We start from the raw sequence: 17,551 nt of genomic DNA, 5'->3' as shown, positions 1-17,551 counted from the left end.
ATCCCGTTGTTGTGGGGCTAGGACTAGAGGAGTTACCTCATGGGAAGGTGCCTTTTTTTTTTAGTTTAACGTGGGTGTCCGGGCCAGTTTGAGCGCACCTCGACTAATCTCACGGGTCCTGAAGTTAACGACCATGTAAGCCTCCAGTGGCCATCATATGAGCAACCACAGGGCTCGAACCTGAGACCACAGAGGGAGCAAACCTCTTGGTCCCAAGCTTTTACCACTGGGCCACCATCTAGATGGTTAAAGGTGCCTTTTTTGGTTGGACTTGCTGAGGAGGTGCAGTGTGATGTTGCCCTTAAGATGCCAGAACGCCTTGAGTGAGAGCTTATACCTGGTTAATGAGTTGTTGAAAATTTAGGAGAGTTTGTGGGGGTAGATGTGCTAGCTGTCCGTAACATTCTGCTAATAAATGAACTTTACAATCTTGACACAATTGAATAACTCCAACAAGGCCTCCTTACCTATGGGCTTATGGTATGCATATCTTAGATATAGACCAGCCTCCATTAGAGTTTGATCCAATCACCACTTTTGTTAATAAAAAGTGTATGCAATCTGGTCCGGACACCCATGTTAAACTAAAAAAAAAAAAAGACTAGTGTTGAACTAAGCTTAATCATCAACATCTTTTGGTTCTATTCTCATGGAGGAGACTGCATTTAGTATAAGTTGAAGTAGCATGTGCTGTCACTTCAATTTCATGAATTTTCTGATATTTTTCTTAGTGTAAATTACGAGCTCGTAGCTCGATTATCTAGCTAATGCATTGCATTTTTTTCTGTCCATTATAATCGGAACATGTTAAACTAAAGTCTTATTGATGCAAATAATAAATTTAAACAAAGTAAAGAAAAACAGTACAAGTTAATAACAGCTCATAAGATACAAGTGATTGGAAAAAAATTCCACAAATGCTACAATCTTCAAAATTCTGTGGCACATTCCTCTATATTTCACATGGAACAAGTCTTAATGTACATATTTACGCAATCAATCCTCCATGAAGCATTGCTGGTTCAACGACCACTGAGGATTGATTCAGAGTCGGACAAGGAATAGGAAGAAATTTCATCTGATGATATACAGATTGTTAAAACATGTTCTGTAGATGCTTCATTGCTAACTGGAACTAAACCGATTCCTGCACCGTGCAGTGGTAAATCAGGTAAAGTAGCATTTCCATCCAGATATTGCATCGCTTGCCTCATGCTAGGTCTAGCTGCTGGAGTGCGATGTGTACAGAGCAGGCCTAGCTTTAAGACCAACTCCATTTCTTCCTCCACGTGGTTACCTTCAAATCTAGGATCAACTGTCCCAAGAATGGCACCTCTCTTCCAGCATTCAAGTACCCAGTCAACCAGAACAACCTCCTCAGGTGGTCTTTCTGACTCTACAGGCTTCCTTCCACATGCTACTTCGAGCATAAATGTCCCAAAAGAAAAAACATCGCTGCAGGTAGTTGACTTTCCTGTTCTAGTAATCTCTGGTGCAAGATATCCAACTGTTCCAACCACATTGGTTGTTTGGGGAGTTGATCCATGGTCATGAAACTTAGCAAGCCCAAAATCTCCTAGCCGTCCGTTAAGATCGGCATCTAATAGAACATTGCTAGCTTTCACATCTCTATGCAGAACAACCTGTTCCCACTCTTCATGGAGGTAAAGAAGGGCAGATGCTACTCCCCTGATGATTTGATATCGCTGAGCCCAATTGAGGTTTGGTTTTACTTTACAAAATAGGAACTTGTCGAGGCTTCCGTTAGGCATATAATCATAGACCAAGAGAAGCTCTCCTTTCCGCCGACAGTAGCCTAAGAGCTGTACCAAGTTCCTATGCCTTAGCCTCCCCATGGTGGCAATTTCAGCTACAAATTCCTTCATTCCCTGGTTCGAATCATGAGTGATTTTCTTGACTGCAATTTCCACCTTGGAAGAACGTAATTCTCCTCTGTAAACCCTTCCAAAACCTCCATATCCAAGGAGTCCTTTGACTTTGAAACCTTTAGTTGCTTTGTAGAGATCCTTGTAGCGAAACCTTTGAGGACCGTATTGCTGCTCCCAATCTTCGTGTACTTCTTCATATCTCTTCCTCATAATGTACATAGTTGCAAAACTTGCTATGAGTAAAACAGATACTGTTATCAATGGGATCATAATTCGTAAATATGGTTTGTTAGTTGAATTTCTTTCAGGAGGAAGTGAAGGGAGCTTTGAAGTGTCTAGGCTCTGTGCTTGGCCGCTTTTGTTGAAGCTCCATCCAAGAATATAGTGATGACTGGATACAGAACCAGTGGATGAAGAGAAACCAACGTACATGGACTCCAAAACAACTAGAGAGAGATTAATAGGTGTTGACAAGAGAGGCTTTTGAGGTTTCATGATACTTACAGGAGCTAGTGTTACGTTGAGTAGGTTCTCCATTTCATCATAGTCTATCCACACTTGCATTGGGTCCCCACTTATGAGCTGCAAGCTTTCATTTTCCCGTTCATGTTTTGAAAAGTATGATGCTGGAGCAGATTGAATGGATGTCAAATTGTTGACATCTATCCCAACATGATTGTCTCCGATATCTCGAAATTCAGGACTTCTCACAGCATCAAGCTCAATGGCAAGCAGGTGATTTGAAGATAAACCGACTGTGGTAGAATTAAAGAGACCAAGATATTGAGTGGCAGTGGCACCCTTGAACTCTGTAGATGGAGAAATAGCCAACGCAATGCCATGTCCACCACGCGTAGGCGTCTCGGGAACCATGGCAAACACAAAGTTCGTAGAAAATGAAAGGGACCTAGAATTGTTGGGGAAAGATGATTTGAAATGGAAGGGAAATGGGAAGAAAGCATGACCAATTTGCTGCTTTGAAGTGTTTGTCAGTTCCAACAAGCCATTGGGGTGAATACTTGCAATCCCGTTGAGACTCAGGTTGGCTCCCGTGAAGCCATGGTAGATGAATTGGTTTACCTCTTGAGCCAAAGCCAAGTGTTTTAAGGATATGAAAAGAGCTAGAAGAAAATGGAGTGATCTAAGTAAGGCTTCCATTGAGAAAATTAAAGACAGGAGGTGATGCTTGCGTATTCAGCCTTTTAAGAACTTCTGTGATACGAAGCTGTAACCTTGCTGCATTTACATTCGAATCCTTCAGCCAAAACATCAACATGCTTTGCGCAGATGCAACGTCAACAACTTGGACTTGAGAAAAGTAATGACAATATAAAACATTGTGCGAGTGAAGTTAGAAACAGCTTGCGACTGCTAAATGGCTCTATAGGTCCCACACAAAGACAATTCTAGAACAAAAAAATTATTATTCAAGGAGGAAGAACAAGAATATTTTAACTACATGAATTATAACACTTCAACTTCAACTACATATAGTTGACATTCAGGGCTTGAGCTTGTTCTAACGAATTAAGGGACAGAAGTTTCAGTATGAAATTGCAATTTGTCAATCATAGGCGGTTCGTTTTTTAAAACAAGTAGAACAACATATATGTTGTCTTGGAAGATGAGTTATGGTAAGAAATACATTTTGGCAACTTGAAGAAAAAATGAGAGTTTTGGTTGCTCTAAGCTTGATGCCAATAATTTAAACTGATGTTCCTCCCATTTTGGTCAAGTTTCTACAAATGCAGGCATCTGAAGTCCAATGTTGTCTGCTTTGAATTTTCATGACAAATAATAGTAGAAGAATTAAGGTGATTTTTTTAAAATTCTTTGACTTGTCCACATAGAAAAAAATAAATAAATAAAGTAGTAATGACCACATAATATTGACAGTTGCTCCTCCCCTTCAAGTCCCAATTATAAATTCAATGACATGCTTAAGATAATATTTAGTCTGATGTCATCCCTGATTACTAAGGATACTACAAACAGTCACCTGTCGGGTTTGGTGAATTCCTTTACAAGAAATGATGTTCGAAGCACAGTCAAGACACATGTTTGGAAAATGGGAACAGCTTTATCGAGGAAAAACATGTTGAGGCGTTACAAAACCACGGGAACATGCACGATAACTGATCCCAGTCCTGGTGGTCTCTTTTCACACTACTGTAATAGAAGTTGAAACTACTATCTGGGAAGGACATGTGACAGCGATCATGAGCAACGTGGTTTTGGTATTTTCCCAGGGCAGTTATCTGGTTTTGGTGGTCATTTTAGGTACTTAATCGTATCAGTTCACCATCGGCTAAGAGTCGAAGCCTATTAGTTTTTCTGTGAGTATAATGAAAAACAAGTGCATGGCATCAATCTTCCTGCCAGAATGATCGAATCGTAGCCCCACCACCATGATGTCCCTTTTTGAATATCTGCTATGTAGTTTATATTAAGTAATTAGCAGCATTAATGAACTGATAATCTTAATTTAACAGCATTGAATGTACACATTTTGTTACTGTGTTCTCTCTCCCTGTGTGTAATGTTCACAGTCAAAAAATAAGGCAAAATGCACCTTACGATCAACAGAGATCAGTTAATTGATGCTCATAAAACAGTAGTAAAAGAAAATAGCTATTCCTCGTGTTTTCCAGAATTCCATTCCATCCACTTTGCCACTGATATTAAGCTCACCTGCTGCTCAAAAGTGAGCCATTAGAGATAAATCCCATCAGGTGATTTAACATCGCTGATTGTAAACTACCACCTTGATGACTGAACTAGTTTCAGATGAGGAATAGGAAGAAATGTTACATTCAGTGCAGGGATCCACAAAATACAATCTCCAATTACTTATCGCTAATTCTAAGCAATTATCGCCACCGTCATTGGCAAACTACTTATTGTCATATATAGAATTTGGTACGCTGAATAGCCAAAAAAAAAATATTATCTATCGAATTCCCCATTCAGTTGGCTTGAAGTATCCTTCCATGATTTTCTTCTTCAGTAACTGCAACGACAAGATATCCCATGAGCAAAAGGAGTTATTCCTGAAGTACTTGTCAACAAATTATACTGAATATTTTAGCCCTAATAGCAGGTCAGGACAACCTTTTAACAATAGTAAATATGATAAAATCACGTTACAACCTATAATCCATTCTGATTATAGCTTCTCTCCACCAATATTTCTAATTAATTGCGCTACTAGAGAATGAAGGAAAAATTTAAGTTACCTTCATGAGCATCGATTGAGATGGGGATATTTGAGGATGAGTTCTTAGCTGAATGGTAAACTGTAGGTTGGGAGGACTCCGAGCCCCGAAGAAGAGAGTTGACAGCATCTTTCACCTTATCCACCATACTCACATTACCAGCAGCTTTTCTTGGACTTATTGCTTGAGATATCACTTGAGAAAGTGCTCTGTCATCTTCTCCTGGCTCAAATTTGTGGATTATATACTCCTTCACTGAAACTCCTTTATCCCATTTTTGCTCCCCGGTTCTGAAATGGTAACCAGATGCTGCATCTGTCGGGGCTCGGGCTGGATCTGATGCAACTTGGTCTGGTGCTACTTTGGTTGGTACTGCTACAGATGATGATGCTTTGCCTTTGCCCGCGGGGTCTAATCCTGTTGCATCTGATGCTTCAGGGGTTGAAATTTCAAGGCTTTGAATCTTGGAAGTTATGGCATGGGTGGCATCAGATACTGTGGCATATGCTGGTGCCAGCTTCTCTGCCATAATTTCGGATAATGTCTTGGAAAAGTTCTCATTTTCTTGTTTCCCGTTCACGGTTTCAGTTACTGGCTTGTCTTCAGCAGCACAGGTCACGCTACTTGGCAAAACATGCTTCTCTGGTATCACAGGAACTGCTCTTGGATGCTGTCTAGCTGCCTCCTTGTACCCCTCAGGAGCCATCTCTGATTCGTACACTGAGAGATCATGTAGACGAGTTAATTAAATGCACATTCATTTAGGCAAATATTCCAAAGAAATTTTTCTCTCTTTAGATTTTATGGTGTTCCTACTTGGCGCTCCAAGATATTCAGGATCTTCTTCAGCTTCATCATCATCCAGGCTAACACCCCATGGAGGAGTGGTGTTACTGTCATCACTATGCTTCTTTTTGATGAGATTGCTTCGCCATTTCTTGGCCCTCTCCTTCACTTTAGCAATAACTGATTTCTTGTGATTGGGGGATTGATCATACTCCAGGTCATGGTCCTTCCAAAAAGTTGGTGAGGAGTGTGGTGACCACCTAGATACTTCCTCAGCTGCTCATGCAAACCTCATAGGTCAGAAGTGACAGGAACATGAATTTTCGTGACTTTGGTATCAATTAAAAGCATTTATTTTTCACGAACAAATTACGTTGTAAGCTAAATTAAAACACATTTGTTATCAATTCTCAATATCTGAAGAAAGAGTTGATGTATGAACTGAACATAAACAAATCCTAAAATATTCTTAAGCTGCCGATAAGCAATAGCTCAACCACTTGTTATTCCCATTTCCTATTACACTCGAGTTCAAGCCTCCTTGGAGAAACAGAACCATTAACCCTTTCTTCTATCATGGATGGTTATATTAGAGTTTATGCAATTACCTCGTAGAAGTTCTTCCACGGTTGGGCTGGTTGGAGTTCTAGGGCCGTTACCATGTCTGTGCCTGACAGCAATTGGAGCCATTGCTCCAGTACGTGATTGAGGGTGTGCCATCATTTCCTTCAGCGTTGCGTTTCTCCCCAAATGTCCATCCTTTTTTCTGCATCTCTTATTACATAGAGGGAAATTTAAGAGAACGGGGGATGCCCAAGCATCTCTTTCCCGGAGTTCTTGCACAGGCAGTGAACAAGAGCCGCATGTCATCTGTGGTAAAAGCCAAAAGGTAGAGAGACTTGTGGGCTCCAATTTTACATGTGGCAATAAGATAATGCAGTTAAATTGATTGCAATTGCTTGTCACAAAAAGTCACCTCCTGAAATAGCAAGTTGACTAAGCCTGCATGAATGTTTCCCCTTTTTTAGTCTTATGGCTTCAAAGAGGTATTTCCTCTTGCATGGTCGCCTTGATCGACCACAGCAAAACACCAGCCACCATGGTCCATGGTTAAAAAATGAAGCCCCCCCGCCCGCCCGCCCTCCTTGTTTCCAGATCATAATCATATACAGAAGGCGACAACCATCCTAACCCTGACTATCGCCATCAATTTAGCTGCGCCCCGCTTTGTCTCAATTCTGACAAGGAAAACTTACTACATTGTCTCGAACACACAAACTTTGGTTATAAGAAAACCTCAAAAGCGTGAGCATCAAATCCAAAACAATAACCAAGGCGTGAAGAGATACAAAATTTATGAACAAGTAAATTCTTCGCATGTTAGACTTCTCTCATATCAAATTCACTTCAAATAAGCACAAGCTTCTATAGGAAAAGAAAAATCACAACCAATCTATATTTTTATGTAGATTCTTCTCAAACCTTTAGCTGTTTCTATTTAACTCAATTCAACTTTAATCCCAGATCGCTCGGGGTCTGGTGGAACTACATTGTGACTTTCCATCTTATTTTTTGTCCAAGAAAAAATGTAATTGCCAATAAACGAAGAAAAAAAAAGTTTACATCACATGAAAATGTATGACCCTCATGAAACTTCCTTGTACCAAAAGCTAAAGATTGAGGGGGACAGCCAAACCAAAACGAGAGTGAAAGAGCAAGGAAAAGCAGAAAGATAATGAACAAAAAAAATGATGGAATCTCATTACAATCTAAACTTTTTAGGGAATACGTTAGTAATTCATCTATGAAATTTTTCTTTCCTTTTCTCCCTTCTCGAGAATCTCTGGATGTTCCCATATAATTTTTTTACCTCCATGATGCTTTGACTATTTGGATCTCACTGGTGTTGAACAATCGATGACTGTCTTCAGTGGCAGGGATGGAGTAAAATAAATGAGGGGAAACGTGAGAAAAATACAAGGATGAAGGTGACAACTAAAATAAGCAAACTTTTGGAGGGGGTAATTGATATAAACCTTAGACATATGGGGTCAAAATAACTTTTGAAAAATAATAGAGGGGCGTGGGGGGTGTTGGGGATGGCTCGCACCCTGCCAAAAGGTGCAGCGCCCGCCTTGGCTATTTTAGTAATTCATGGGACACACTGCATTTCATGGTTCTGCTTCTATTCTGATGCAGGGCAAATCTTAAAGCACAACAAACTAGTGGCTAGCAGTTTGGTTCACCGGCAGTGCATCATGCTATTTCTTCCTCCCATTCCCATAGTTCATCATGCACAATCACCCATCCGCACTCTTCTGTATGGCTGGATCAAAAGAATAGAGACTTGAAATCTGTAACCTTGACTCATCCTTTCAGACAGTTGATTTGAGAACTGTCAAAAGTAAATCCATCATTATTTCATGCCCCGTACAATAATCTAAGCCAATTACGATAGCAGATTTGCAAAGTCCATTGTGCATTCTCAATAATACAGTAAAGAAGATACACCAAGTGGTTTAAAATGCAGATTTATGGAAAATTTCTTACCATTTCTCACCCAAATAGCTGATCACTCCTGTATGCTAAAAGCAAACCAGGTAAAAAGTTCTGTCAGCCACTGCCTGACAATGACTGTTCAAAACCAGCTACTATTCTGCTGCAATGACACTGGGCTGGATATTGCAAGAAAAAAACCAGGCATCCGTTCTCTCAAGTCCAACTATAACCAGGCTTCTTCCTTAGCCCTCTATCACACATCAGTTTCCGTAAATCTGCTGCATCGTCCCAATTACCGTCCACAGTCAATACACTGGATAGCAGTACATATGTCGCTGGATCATTAGGCCAGAGCTCTAGAAGCTTTTTTGCAGAACGTGCAGCAATCTCTCTATTTCCATGAACCAGACTAGCACTAAGAAGAGCTTTATAGACTGAGGGCGCTGGTACTATAGGCATGCTATTAATGAAGGCTTCCGCCTCATTAAGATACCCAGCTCGACCAAAAGTATCTACAAGACTGGCATAATGCTCTACTTTAAGGGGTTCTAGCAAAATATCACTTTTCATCGTGTCAAAATACTCAATTCCCTTATCCACAAAACCAACATGGCTACAAGCACACAGCACAGCTAGGAAGGTAGAACTATTCGGCTTGATTTCAGTTTTTCTCATTTGTTCAAACAATTCCACAGCCTCTCTGCCATATCCATGATGAGCAAATGCTGTTAGAAGTGCATTCCATGAGATCACATCATGTTCCTCCATGAACCAAAAGACTCTCTTCGAATCACCGATGGCTCCACATCTCGCATACATGGAAACAAGCCCGTTTTGAACATTCAAGTGTGAAATATAGCCAGTTCTGTGAATGAGAGCATGCATTGCCTTTCCCTCTTCAAGAAATGAACTATTCCCAATTGCTCCTACCACGCTTGTTAACGTGTAAGAGTCTATATCAATACCAGCCTGCTTCATTTCATGGAAACATCTGAGAGCTTCCTCATGACGCCCTAATTTTGAGTAACCAGCAATGACTGCATTCCAAGCTATATTGTCACATGTCATAACAACTGAGCACACCTTCTTGAAGTCCTCTAAACTACTACTACATTTTGAATACACGGTGACCAGTGTAGCTGCTATATACACATTAGACTCTAAACCTAATTGAATTATACAACAATGAACTTGCAAGCAATAACTTAAACAATCAGGACCAGAAAATGAACTTAGCAAGCTGTTATAGGTTACACAATTTGGCCTGAGATCCTGAAGCACCATTTCTTTAACCAAAGCCATTGCTTCATCAGGTTTTTCAATCTGTGAATACCCAGTAACCATAGAAGTCCAAGTAATTACATTCCTATTCACCATATGATCAAAAACCAGCCTGGAATCATCAACATCGCCACACTTTGAGTACATATCAACCAAGCTCGTTCCCACAACAACATTATAACCCAATCCAGTTTTCAAAATTAGCCCATGAACCTGAGTCCCGACTTCTCTGGCCTCTAATTGCGAGCAACCTGCCAGACAACTCGAAACACTAAACGCTGACACATTTATAGCAGCTTTTAACATCTTGATAAACAATTCAATAGCTATTTTCGGACAATTGACAGCCAAATACCCGTAAATCAACGAATTCCACGTAACAACAGTTCTTTGAGGCATTTGATCAAACAATACTCGTGCACTTGAAATTTCGCCGCATTTTGCATACATATCAACAACAGCACTACAAATATACACGTTTGAAATAAAACCCAATTTGAGAATAGTTGAGTGGGCTTGAATTCCCAAATGGAAAGAACCGGATTTGGCACAAAAGGAAACGATTTTGTTGAGAAAGTAAGGATTAGATAGAGAGCCATGTCGCGTGAATTCAGCAATGAGATCAGAATCAACTGGGCTTGATGTGTTCTGGTTGCTGTTGAAGGTGCGGCTGCTACTGTGTTCCTCATGGTGGTTGTGGCTTGTTAAAGCGCGGGAAAGCAGGTGGTTGGCGGATTTGGATACTTTCAGTTTCCGTAGGGGAGAAGCGGAAGAACACAAGCTCATTGCCTTCGTTCGTTCAAATGTGAAATGAAAGCCCAGCTGATTTTCAGGTTCAGGTCAGCCTGTCTGTATCTGTCCATCTTCAAGCCCATAATCCTTTTCCGTCTGATTTGCTTCCTGATCCGTGTTTTTCCTAAGCGGTGACTTTTACGTTTCCTGAAGATTTTCTTTCTTTTTCTCTTTTTCTTTTTCTTTTTCTTTTTTCTTTTCCAAGTTCAAACTATTTTTGGATAACTTTCATTAAAATGTGATCTAAAATTTCAATAATTTTGCTGTTTTGAGTTTTTTTAAATACAACATGCATCTATTTCTCAAGATAAAATGTTCTATTACTATATACTCTATAAGTCTTGCCAAAAAAAAAATCAAGAAAAATATTAACATCAAATTTTAAGTTAAAATTATCCAAATTATTCTTTAGTACTAAAAATAAAATATTTTGAACCTTTAAAATAAGAAATGTTAGGTTTCATATCTCTTCAAATCTCATAAGAAGTTTTTTTTAACTTTGATCTTAAGGTAACATGATTTAAAACATAGCAAGATATATTAAATAGATTGTATATTCTTTTCAAGATATATTTGAGAATGTCTCCTTTTATATTCAGATAATCTTGATATTCTACCTATGAAACATTAGTAGGATTGTCTTTGGGGTCTATTTCTGTGTTATTTCTACTTTTGAGTCAGATGAGTACATAATTTTTTATATGCTAAAGAATTAGTATAAATACTTGAATTGTTTATATGGAATTGATTATGCTTCTTGGTAATTCTTATATTGTTATTTATTCTTTGTTTATGATTAAGCATGATCACTTATTGAAATTAAATCTTTGATATGAACCATTATATACTTCTGAATTGATAGCTCTCATTTAATTGATGTCATGAGTTAAGCCTTGATTTATGAATTTATCCGTGTTATTATGATATGAACCTATAGCATGTCAGTCAAAATACTTATGCTAACATGGTAGTATTAGTCTTTATACACATCATATTTGAACTCTAATTGGTCGGGGGAGTCACCAATTTGTGGTGATTTATCATTCCACAGTACAAAGCGTCATGTTCATTGCATTTTGATTTTCTGATGAGCTTTACCTTATGATATTCTTGTTATGACCTATTTGAGAAACTTTCATGTAAGAACTTAAAGTCATATTTGTATATATATTCCTAATTGTTGTATATTACCTCGTATATGTATATTTAGCATTAGCTACTCATTGAGTTGTTGAACTCACCTTCTTATTATTTTTCTTTTCAGACTTATAGCTTGTTAGCAGGTCATTATAGAAATACCCTACATTGACTATGATTTTTCCCTATATTATAGAAATACCCTCTTTAAAAGTTTTTCACTTAAACTCTTGAAGGATTACAATTGTTTGAAATATAGCAACACTCTCTCAAATAGTAGATAATATAATTGGAGTTTATATCTCTATAGCTCACTCAATAGCACTTGGAATGTATGAAGGTGTTTAACTATAGTGAGTGTGAAAATTTATACTTTTGTGCAAAAATATGAAGGTTTTAATGCACAAATATGAATATGATTTAGGATTGATAATTTTGAAGTTGTTTTTTCTTTTAAAATAGCTTGTATGTGATATATATTCAAAATTTGTTTTTAATTCTTTAATTGGACAAACAAACTATATATATATATATATATATATATATATATATATATATGATTCTAGCAAAAAGTACTCGTTTATAATCGTTATTGCTCCTCTGACAGCTCAAATGGTCAACCGGTTCAAAGTGGTCAAGCCAATTGGTCGACCAGTTCCTATAGATTCCCAAGTGTTCATCCCTAATGAACAAGCGGTCGACCGGTTCACTTGGTATAGCCAAGCGGTCAACCGATTCAACTTAAAATTCAGATTTAACAGTTTTAAACCTGATGAATCTTTGCATTTCAATCCTATAGTGCATGCAATGTAAAATGTGTGAATTTATTTTAATTTATGATATCAAGTAAAATATAAAGATTTACTTAATTTGCACTAAAATGAATCCTTAATAGCTAAATCTTCACCTTCTTTGCATCTTGAACTTGTTGATTGATTTTTTCATTTAATTCTTCATGTTTATTGATGTAATCTTCATATAAAATATGTTTAAACTTATTCTCAACCAAGCATATCATTAGTCCATGATTGATAATTTTAAAGTTGTTTTTTCTCTTAAAATAGCTTGTATGTGATATATATTCAAAATTTGTTTTTAATTCTTTAATTGGACCGACAAACTATATATATATATAATTCTAGCAAAAAGTACTCGTTTATAATCGTTATTGTTCCTCTGACAGCTCAAATGGTCAACCGGTTCAAAGTGGTCAAGCCAATTGGTCGACCAGTTCCTATAGATTCCCAAGTGTTCATCCTTAATGAACAAGCGGTCGACCGGTTCGCTTGGTATAGCCAAGCGGTCAACCGGTTCAACTTAAAATTCAGATTTAACAGTTTTAAACCTGATGAATCTTTGCATTTCAATCCTATAATACATGCAATGTAAAATGTGTGAATTTATTTTAATTTATGATATCAAGTAAAATATAAAGATTTACTTAATTTGCACTAAAATGAATCCTTAATAGCTAAATCTTCACCTTCTTTGCATCTTGAACTTGTTGATTAATTTCTTCATTTAATTCTTCATGTTTATTGATGTAATCTTCATATAAAATATGTTTAAACTTATTGTCAACCAAGCATATCATTAATCCATTTTTATTCAATTATCATTAAAATATATAAATATTAATATGTGACCCAAAGGTCAACAATTACAACTACCAAGAAAGTCGTTATGACACCTAATCTCATGTGTTTTTCTCATCAATGACTATCTCCTTGTAAGCATGTCCTCTTAAAGGGCACCTGCCTCCCTTACCAATTACTCACGAGCGTTAACCTTTCCACAATTAACACAACAAGACACAACAACTAATAGCTCATTTTTCTCCATTCATCAATAGATACCTGCAAGGAAAAAAATATTCTTTATTACTACACTACTCTTCAAAAGGTAAGCTGTTGTGACCAAGATCTATAAATACTTCAGGTCACCAAATAAAAAAAAACAAAATCTTTACCTTGTAAAGTGCATGCAATGCAAAGTGTGTGAATTTATTTTAATTTGTGATATCAAGTAAAATATAAAGATTTACATAATTTGCACTAAAATGAATCCTTAAGAACTAAATCTTTACCTTCTTTGCATCTTGGACTTGTTGATTGATTTCTTCATTTAATTCTTCATGTTTATTGATGTGATCTTCATATTAAATATGTTTAAACTTATTCTCAACCAAGCATCAGTTTCTTTGAATGAAGTTATACAACACAGTTTTTCTAATATATTATTATTTTAATATTTCTTTAATATTTCAATTTAGTTTGTTCTTTTAGTCCTCCCCAAAAGAGTAGCTGAAATCAACCCATGGCAAAGGTTGATTATGTTTCGCCCCTTCCTCAGAGAAAGACGATCGAACAATTCTCAATCATGGTCCTTGCGAATCGGATCATCCATATAATATACAAACCAAGTTCGGGATGGATTGGTGTGGTTCCTCTATGCCTAGGACATTTTATTCAATTACCATTAAAATATATAAATATTAATTGTGACCCAAAGGTCAACAATTACAACTTCCAAGAAAATTGTTATGACATCTAATCTCATGTGTTTTTCTCATCAATGGCTATCTCCTTGTAAGCATGTCCTCTTAAACGGCACCTACCTCCCTTACCAATTTCTCACGAGCGTTAACATTTTCACAATTGACACAAAAACTAATAGCTCATTTTTCTCTACTCATCAATAGATACCTGCAAGGACAAAAATATTCTTTATTATTACACTACTCTTCAAAAGGTAAGTTGTTGTGACCAAGATCTATAAATACTTCAGGTCACCAAATAAAAAAATATATATATAAAAAGTCCACACAATGACATTACACTAGTTCACTCAATAAGTTTTATACGCAATCTCATTCATAAGTTCATGCAGGAACATCACACAAAACAACACAAGTTCATACAATCACACACACTTCCTATACTCTCCATTCTCCTTTTCTTTCATATATATTATTTCTCCTCCTTCATTTTATGACTTAAACATCATATAATCCCATATATTTGATAGAGGACTTGTGTTTTCAGGACAACTTGTGTTTGCAGGAAAGCATGGAATGGTCAAGTTCAGTCACCCTGTCAAGCCCATCAACTAGCGATCAAGTTGAGTCAATTCAAAAGATAGTCATGGAAAGTCTAATCCAATCTGAAGTTAGGTTAGACTCATATGTCTAGTCTTAATTAAAAAGCCTAGTCCATGTTTGAATTTTATCTTATTTTTTTCAAGAACAAATAACTTCGTTTGCTCTTTTTTTTTAATGGGCAACAAGTCGCTAGTAATGACAAGCAACTTATTGTTTATTGTTATATTTTTAAGGCACCTTCAATAATCAGAAAATTAAGGATCTAAAACCTAATTTTCAAGTCATTTTTACTTTAAAACACCCAAAATACCTCTAAATCACTTTATCAGCCCAAGAATCACTCAAAACCCCAAAATTAACCAAATCAAAACAATCCAAACACACTTCAATCTGCTTTTTCAGCATGTTTATAGAAAAACAAAAACAATCATTATCAATCTTCTCTCATCGAATAGAACATGTTGACACCAAAATTAACCATTTTTATTGTTCAAATGTAGTCAACTGAATATTTTTTTTTTTTTTACAACTGACTTTTTCTCTTATCTCTCAAAATCATAGACTGATGTATAAAGAAAATAAAGTTTTGAAGCAAAAAAAAATAGTTTTCAAACTAAAGGGATAAAAAAAATTTGACAAAATCTTAAGGCAAAAAAATAAAATGGCACGTTTAGAATATTTAAAAAGGAAAAACTGTTTGGGTGATGTCAATTTGGGTCCATGTAGGTTCATTATTTTTCAATCAATAGAAGCAAGTTTTTTTTTTTTTTTTTGCAAAATTAAATATCAACTAAAATATAAGAACTTTGTTTTTTTTACATCCAGAGAACCACGTGGCATGGTAATTGAAAGCTAGAATCCAAAATAACAGTGTACAAGGATAAAAAAAAAAGGTAAAAAAAAAAAGGTCTGTTTGACATTGTGTTTTAAAAGTATTTTTGAAAAAATTTAAATTTTTTTTTTTAAATTAATATGTTTTTGATGTTTTCAAATTATTTTGATGTGATGATCTCAAAAATTATTTTAAAAAAATAAAAAATATATTATTGACATACTTTTCTGAATGAAAAGTATTTTAAAAAGCAATCACAATTACATTTTTAAATACACTATAAAAAAAAAAGACAAAACACAGTGTTGTATGAGAGGATTGGAAATGAAATCAACAAATCTCTTAGGTTTCTTTTAATTTATGCAAAAGCTCTTCCTTTTTCTGCTTGCGGCAGAGAATAGTAGGAAATAATCGAAACCCTTCACCTCTCTTTCGGCCTTGGCTATCCCTAAAAACAAAATCCGCAGCCTTTTGCTTTCATATTTGTGGCAAAAATAAGGAAATGAGTTTTGTTTTTCACGCAATATAATGAAAAGCAATTTGCCCACTCTCATATTTCAAAAGTCTCATGGCATAAAGTGCCTCATTCCTTATCCCCTGCCCAAAGTTTCTTTAATTCGTGGTCACATACATAGCTCTCTTTATTCCTTGATAGTGATTTTGGTATTGCGATATTGATTGTGTTTTTAAAGTGCTTTTTACTTGAAAATATATTAAAATAATATTTTTTATATATTTTAAAATTTATTTTTGATATCGACACATCAAAACGATTTAAAAACACTAAAAATTTAATTTTAAATAAAAAAATAGTTTTCCTACCGCAAAAACAAACAAGTTGGGATTCTTTCACATTATTCTCCATCAACTTTTAAGAGAATTTGTTGTTCAAAAGAAAAAGAAGAGAAACACTTTGATTAAAAGAGAACAGATTGTTCCAACTTCACTTTCTTAGAATTCTCCAATTAATATCCGAATGTTATTATCACTGGCATATGATAATAATATAAAACTCTACTATCCAATTTTTGCGTTTTAAACACAAATTACATAAGAACAAGGAGGTGATTGTTGCATGAGATGTGGAAGCAATTTCTTTTTTTATTTGAACTCGGAAACCTGAGTTGAAACCCCAAATTATAAGGGGTTTTTTTTTTTTTTTTGCTAAGGAAAAAAAATTCAAATAAAAACCTTTCTTTTCATTCGTTAACTCATATCATTGCTAACATCAAGAATTTAAAACAAAACATTGGAATCCAGTTCTTGCTAATGATTTTCCAGCTTTTAATTTAAGATTGAAAAGAGTTGATTTAACAATATCATTAAAATGGGCTATATGAGTTATCTAAAGACAAATGATTCCATAAAAAAAAATTTAAATGAGCTACACAAGAAACATAGAGATAAATGAATCATTCTCTACCTTTAACAATATTGTAATATATGTCAGGCATTTAACAGTTTAAAAGAGTTGCTAATAATACAAGTGGCTCCCAACTTGTAGATATCATGTGCAACTTGTTAAATGGATTATTTTCTTAAATATTTTTTAAATTGTGATATTTTATCATTTTTGTTTTTTACAAATACGAAGGTGCCTTGTTATAATTAGATTGTATTACTTATACTTGTTTATTTTATGAAAAGTAATTTTAAAAGATTTCTTGGGTTTATTTACCATTAGAAGAATTAATTGACAGAAAACACAATGTTGGCTTTTAAAAAAATATTTGTTTTTATTTTGAGTAGAATACACTTTACAGAAGTTACATAAAATTAAAATAATATCTTATTATTTATTTATTATATTAAATTTCTTTCTCAATTTTTTAATTGCTATATATATATATATATATTATTTTGAATATTTTTTTACTTTTTTCTAGTTTCATTTCTTAAAATTTGATATAATTTTATTTTTATATCAACTTTAATCCCTTTTCTTTTATTTTTATTTATTATCAATTATATTTAATTCACATTCTTCTCATTGCTTTACTAAACTTTTTACTGCACACAG

At 35.4% G+C, this 17,551-nt stretch overlaps 3 protein-coding genes across 3 annotated transcripts; all 3 read right to left on the bottom strand.

The window, feature by feature from the left end:
• Positions 1-926: 926 nt before the first annotated feature.
• LOC7468622 (L-type lectin-domain containing receptor kinase SIT2) lies at positions 927-3,050 on the bottom strand. The gene has a single exon (XM_024608587.2). It carries the CDS (start codon positions 3,045-3,047, stop codon positions 1,023-1,025), a length of 2,025 nt encoding a protein of 674 aa, XP_024464355.1. The 5' UTR covers positions 3,048-3,050; the 3' UTR covers positions 927-1,022.
• A 1,412-nt stretch (positions 3,051-4,462) lies between these two features.
• LOC7468623 (uncharacterized) lies at positions 4,463-7,008 on the bottom strand. The gene is made up of 5 exons (XM_024608056.2): positions 6,867-7,008; positions 6,499-6,760; positions 5,921-6,166; positions 5,126-5,824; positions 4,463-4,899 (listed from the first exon to the last, which is right to left on the bottom strand). Exons 2-5 carry the CDS (start codon positions 6,758-6,760, stop codon positions 4,856-4,858), a joined length of 1,251 nt encoding a protein of 416 aa, XP_024463824.1. The 5' UTR covers positions 6,867-7,008; the 3' UTR covers positions 4,463-4,855.
• Positions 7,009-7,360: 352 nt separating this feature from the next.
• LOC7468624 (pentatricopeptide repeat-containing protein At4g13650) lies at positions 7,361-10,649 on the bottom strand. Its single transcript, XM_024608055.2, has 2 exons — positions 8,441-10,649; positions 7,361-8,285 (listed from the first exon to the last, which is right to left on the bottom strand). Exon 1 carries the CDS (start codon positions 10,454-10,456, stop codon positions 8,603-8,605), a length of 1,854 nt encoding a protein of 617 aa, XP_024463823.1. The 5' UTR covers positions 10,457-10,649; the 3' UTR covers positions 7,361-8,285; positions 8,441-8,602.
• Positions 10,650-17,551: the final 6,902 nt, after the last annotated feature.

Source organism: Populus trichocarpa, chromosome 9 (assembly GCF_000002775.5).
Source record: "Populus trichocarpa isolate Nisqually-1 chromosome 9, P.trichocarpa_v4.1, whole genome shotgun sequence".
In the NCBI taxonomy this organism is placed as follows: Eukaryota; Viridiplantae; Streptophyta; class Magnoliopsida; order Malpighiales; family Salicaceae; genus Populus; species Populus trichocarpa.
The sequence above is the reverse complement of the archived record's forward strand: the minus strand, read 5'-3'. Positions and strand labels throughout refer to the sequence as shown.

Excerpts from the sequence above, each read along its gene's own strand:
- LOC7468622 (XM_024608587.2), bottom strand. The coding sequence starts at position 3,047 with ATGGAAGCCTTACTTAGATCACTCCATTTTCTTCTAGCTCTTTTCATA.
- LOC7468623 (XM_024608056.2), bottom strand. The coding sequence starts at position 6,760 with ATGACATGCGGCTCTTGTTCACTGCCTGTGCAAGAACTCCGGGAAAGA. Across the intron at positions 6,167-6,498 it reads CGTGGAAGAACTTCTACGAG|CTGAGGAAGTATCTAGGTGG; the intron begins GTAATTGCATAA and ends TTGCATGAGCAG. Across the intron at positions 5,825-5,920 it reads TGAATATCTTGGAGCGCCAA|TGTACGAATCAGAGATGGCT; the intron begins GTAGGAACACCA and ends ATGATCTCTCAG.
- LOC7468624 (XM_024608055.2), bottom strand. The coding sequence starts at position 10,456 with ATGAGCTTGTGTTCTTCCGCTTCTCCCCTACGGAAACTGAAAGTATCC.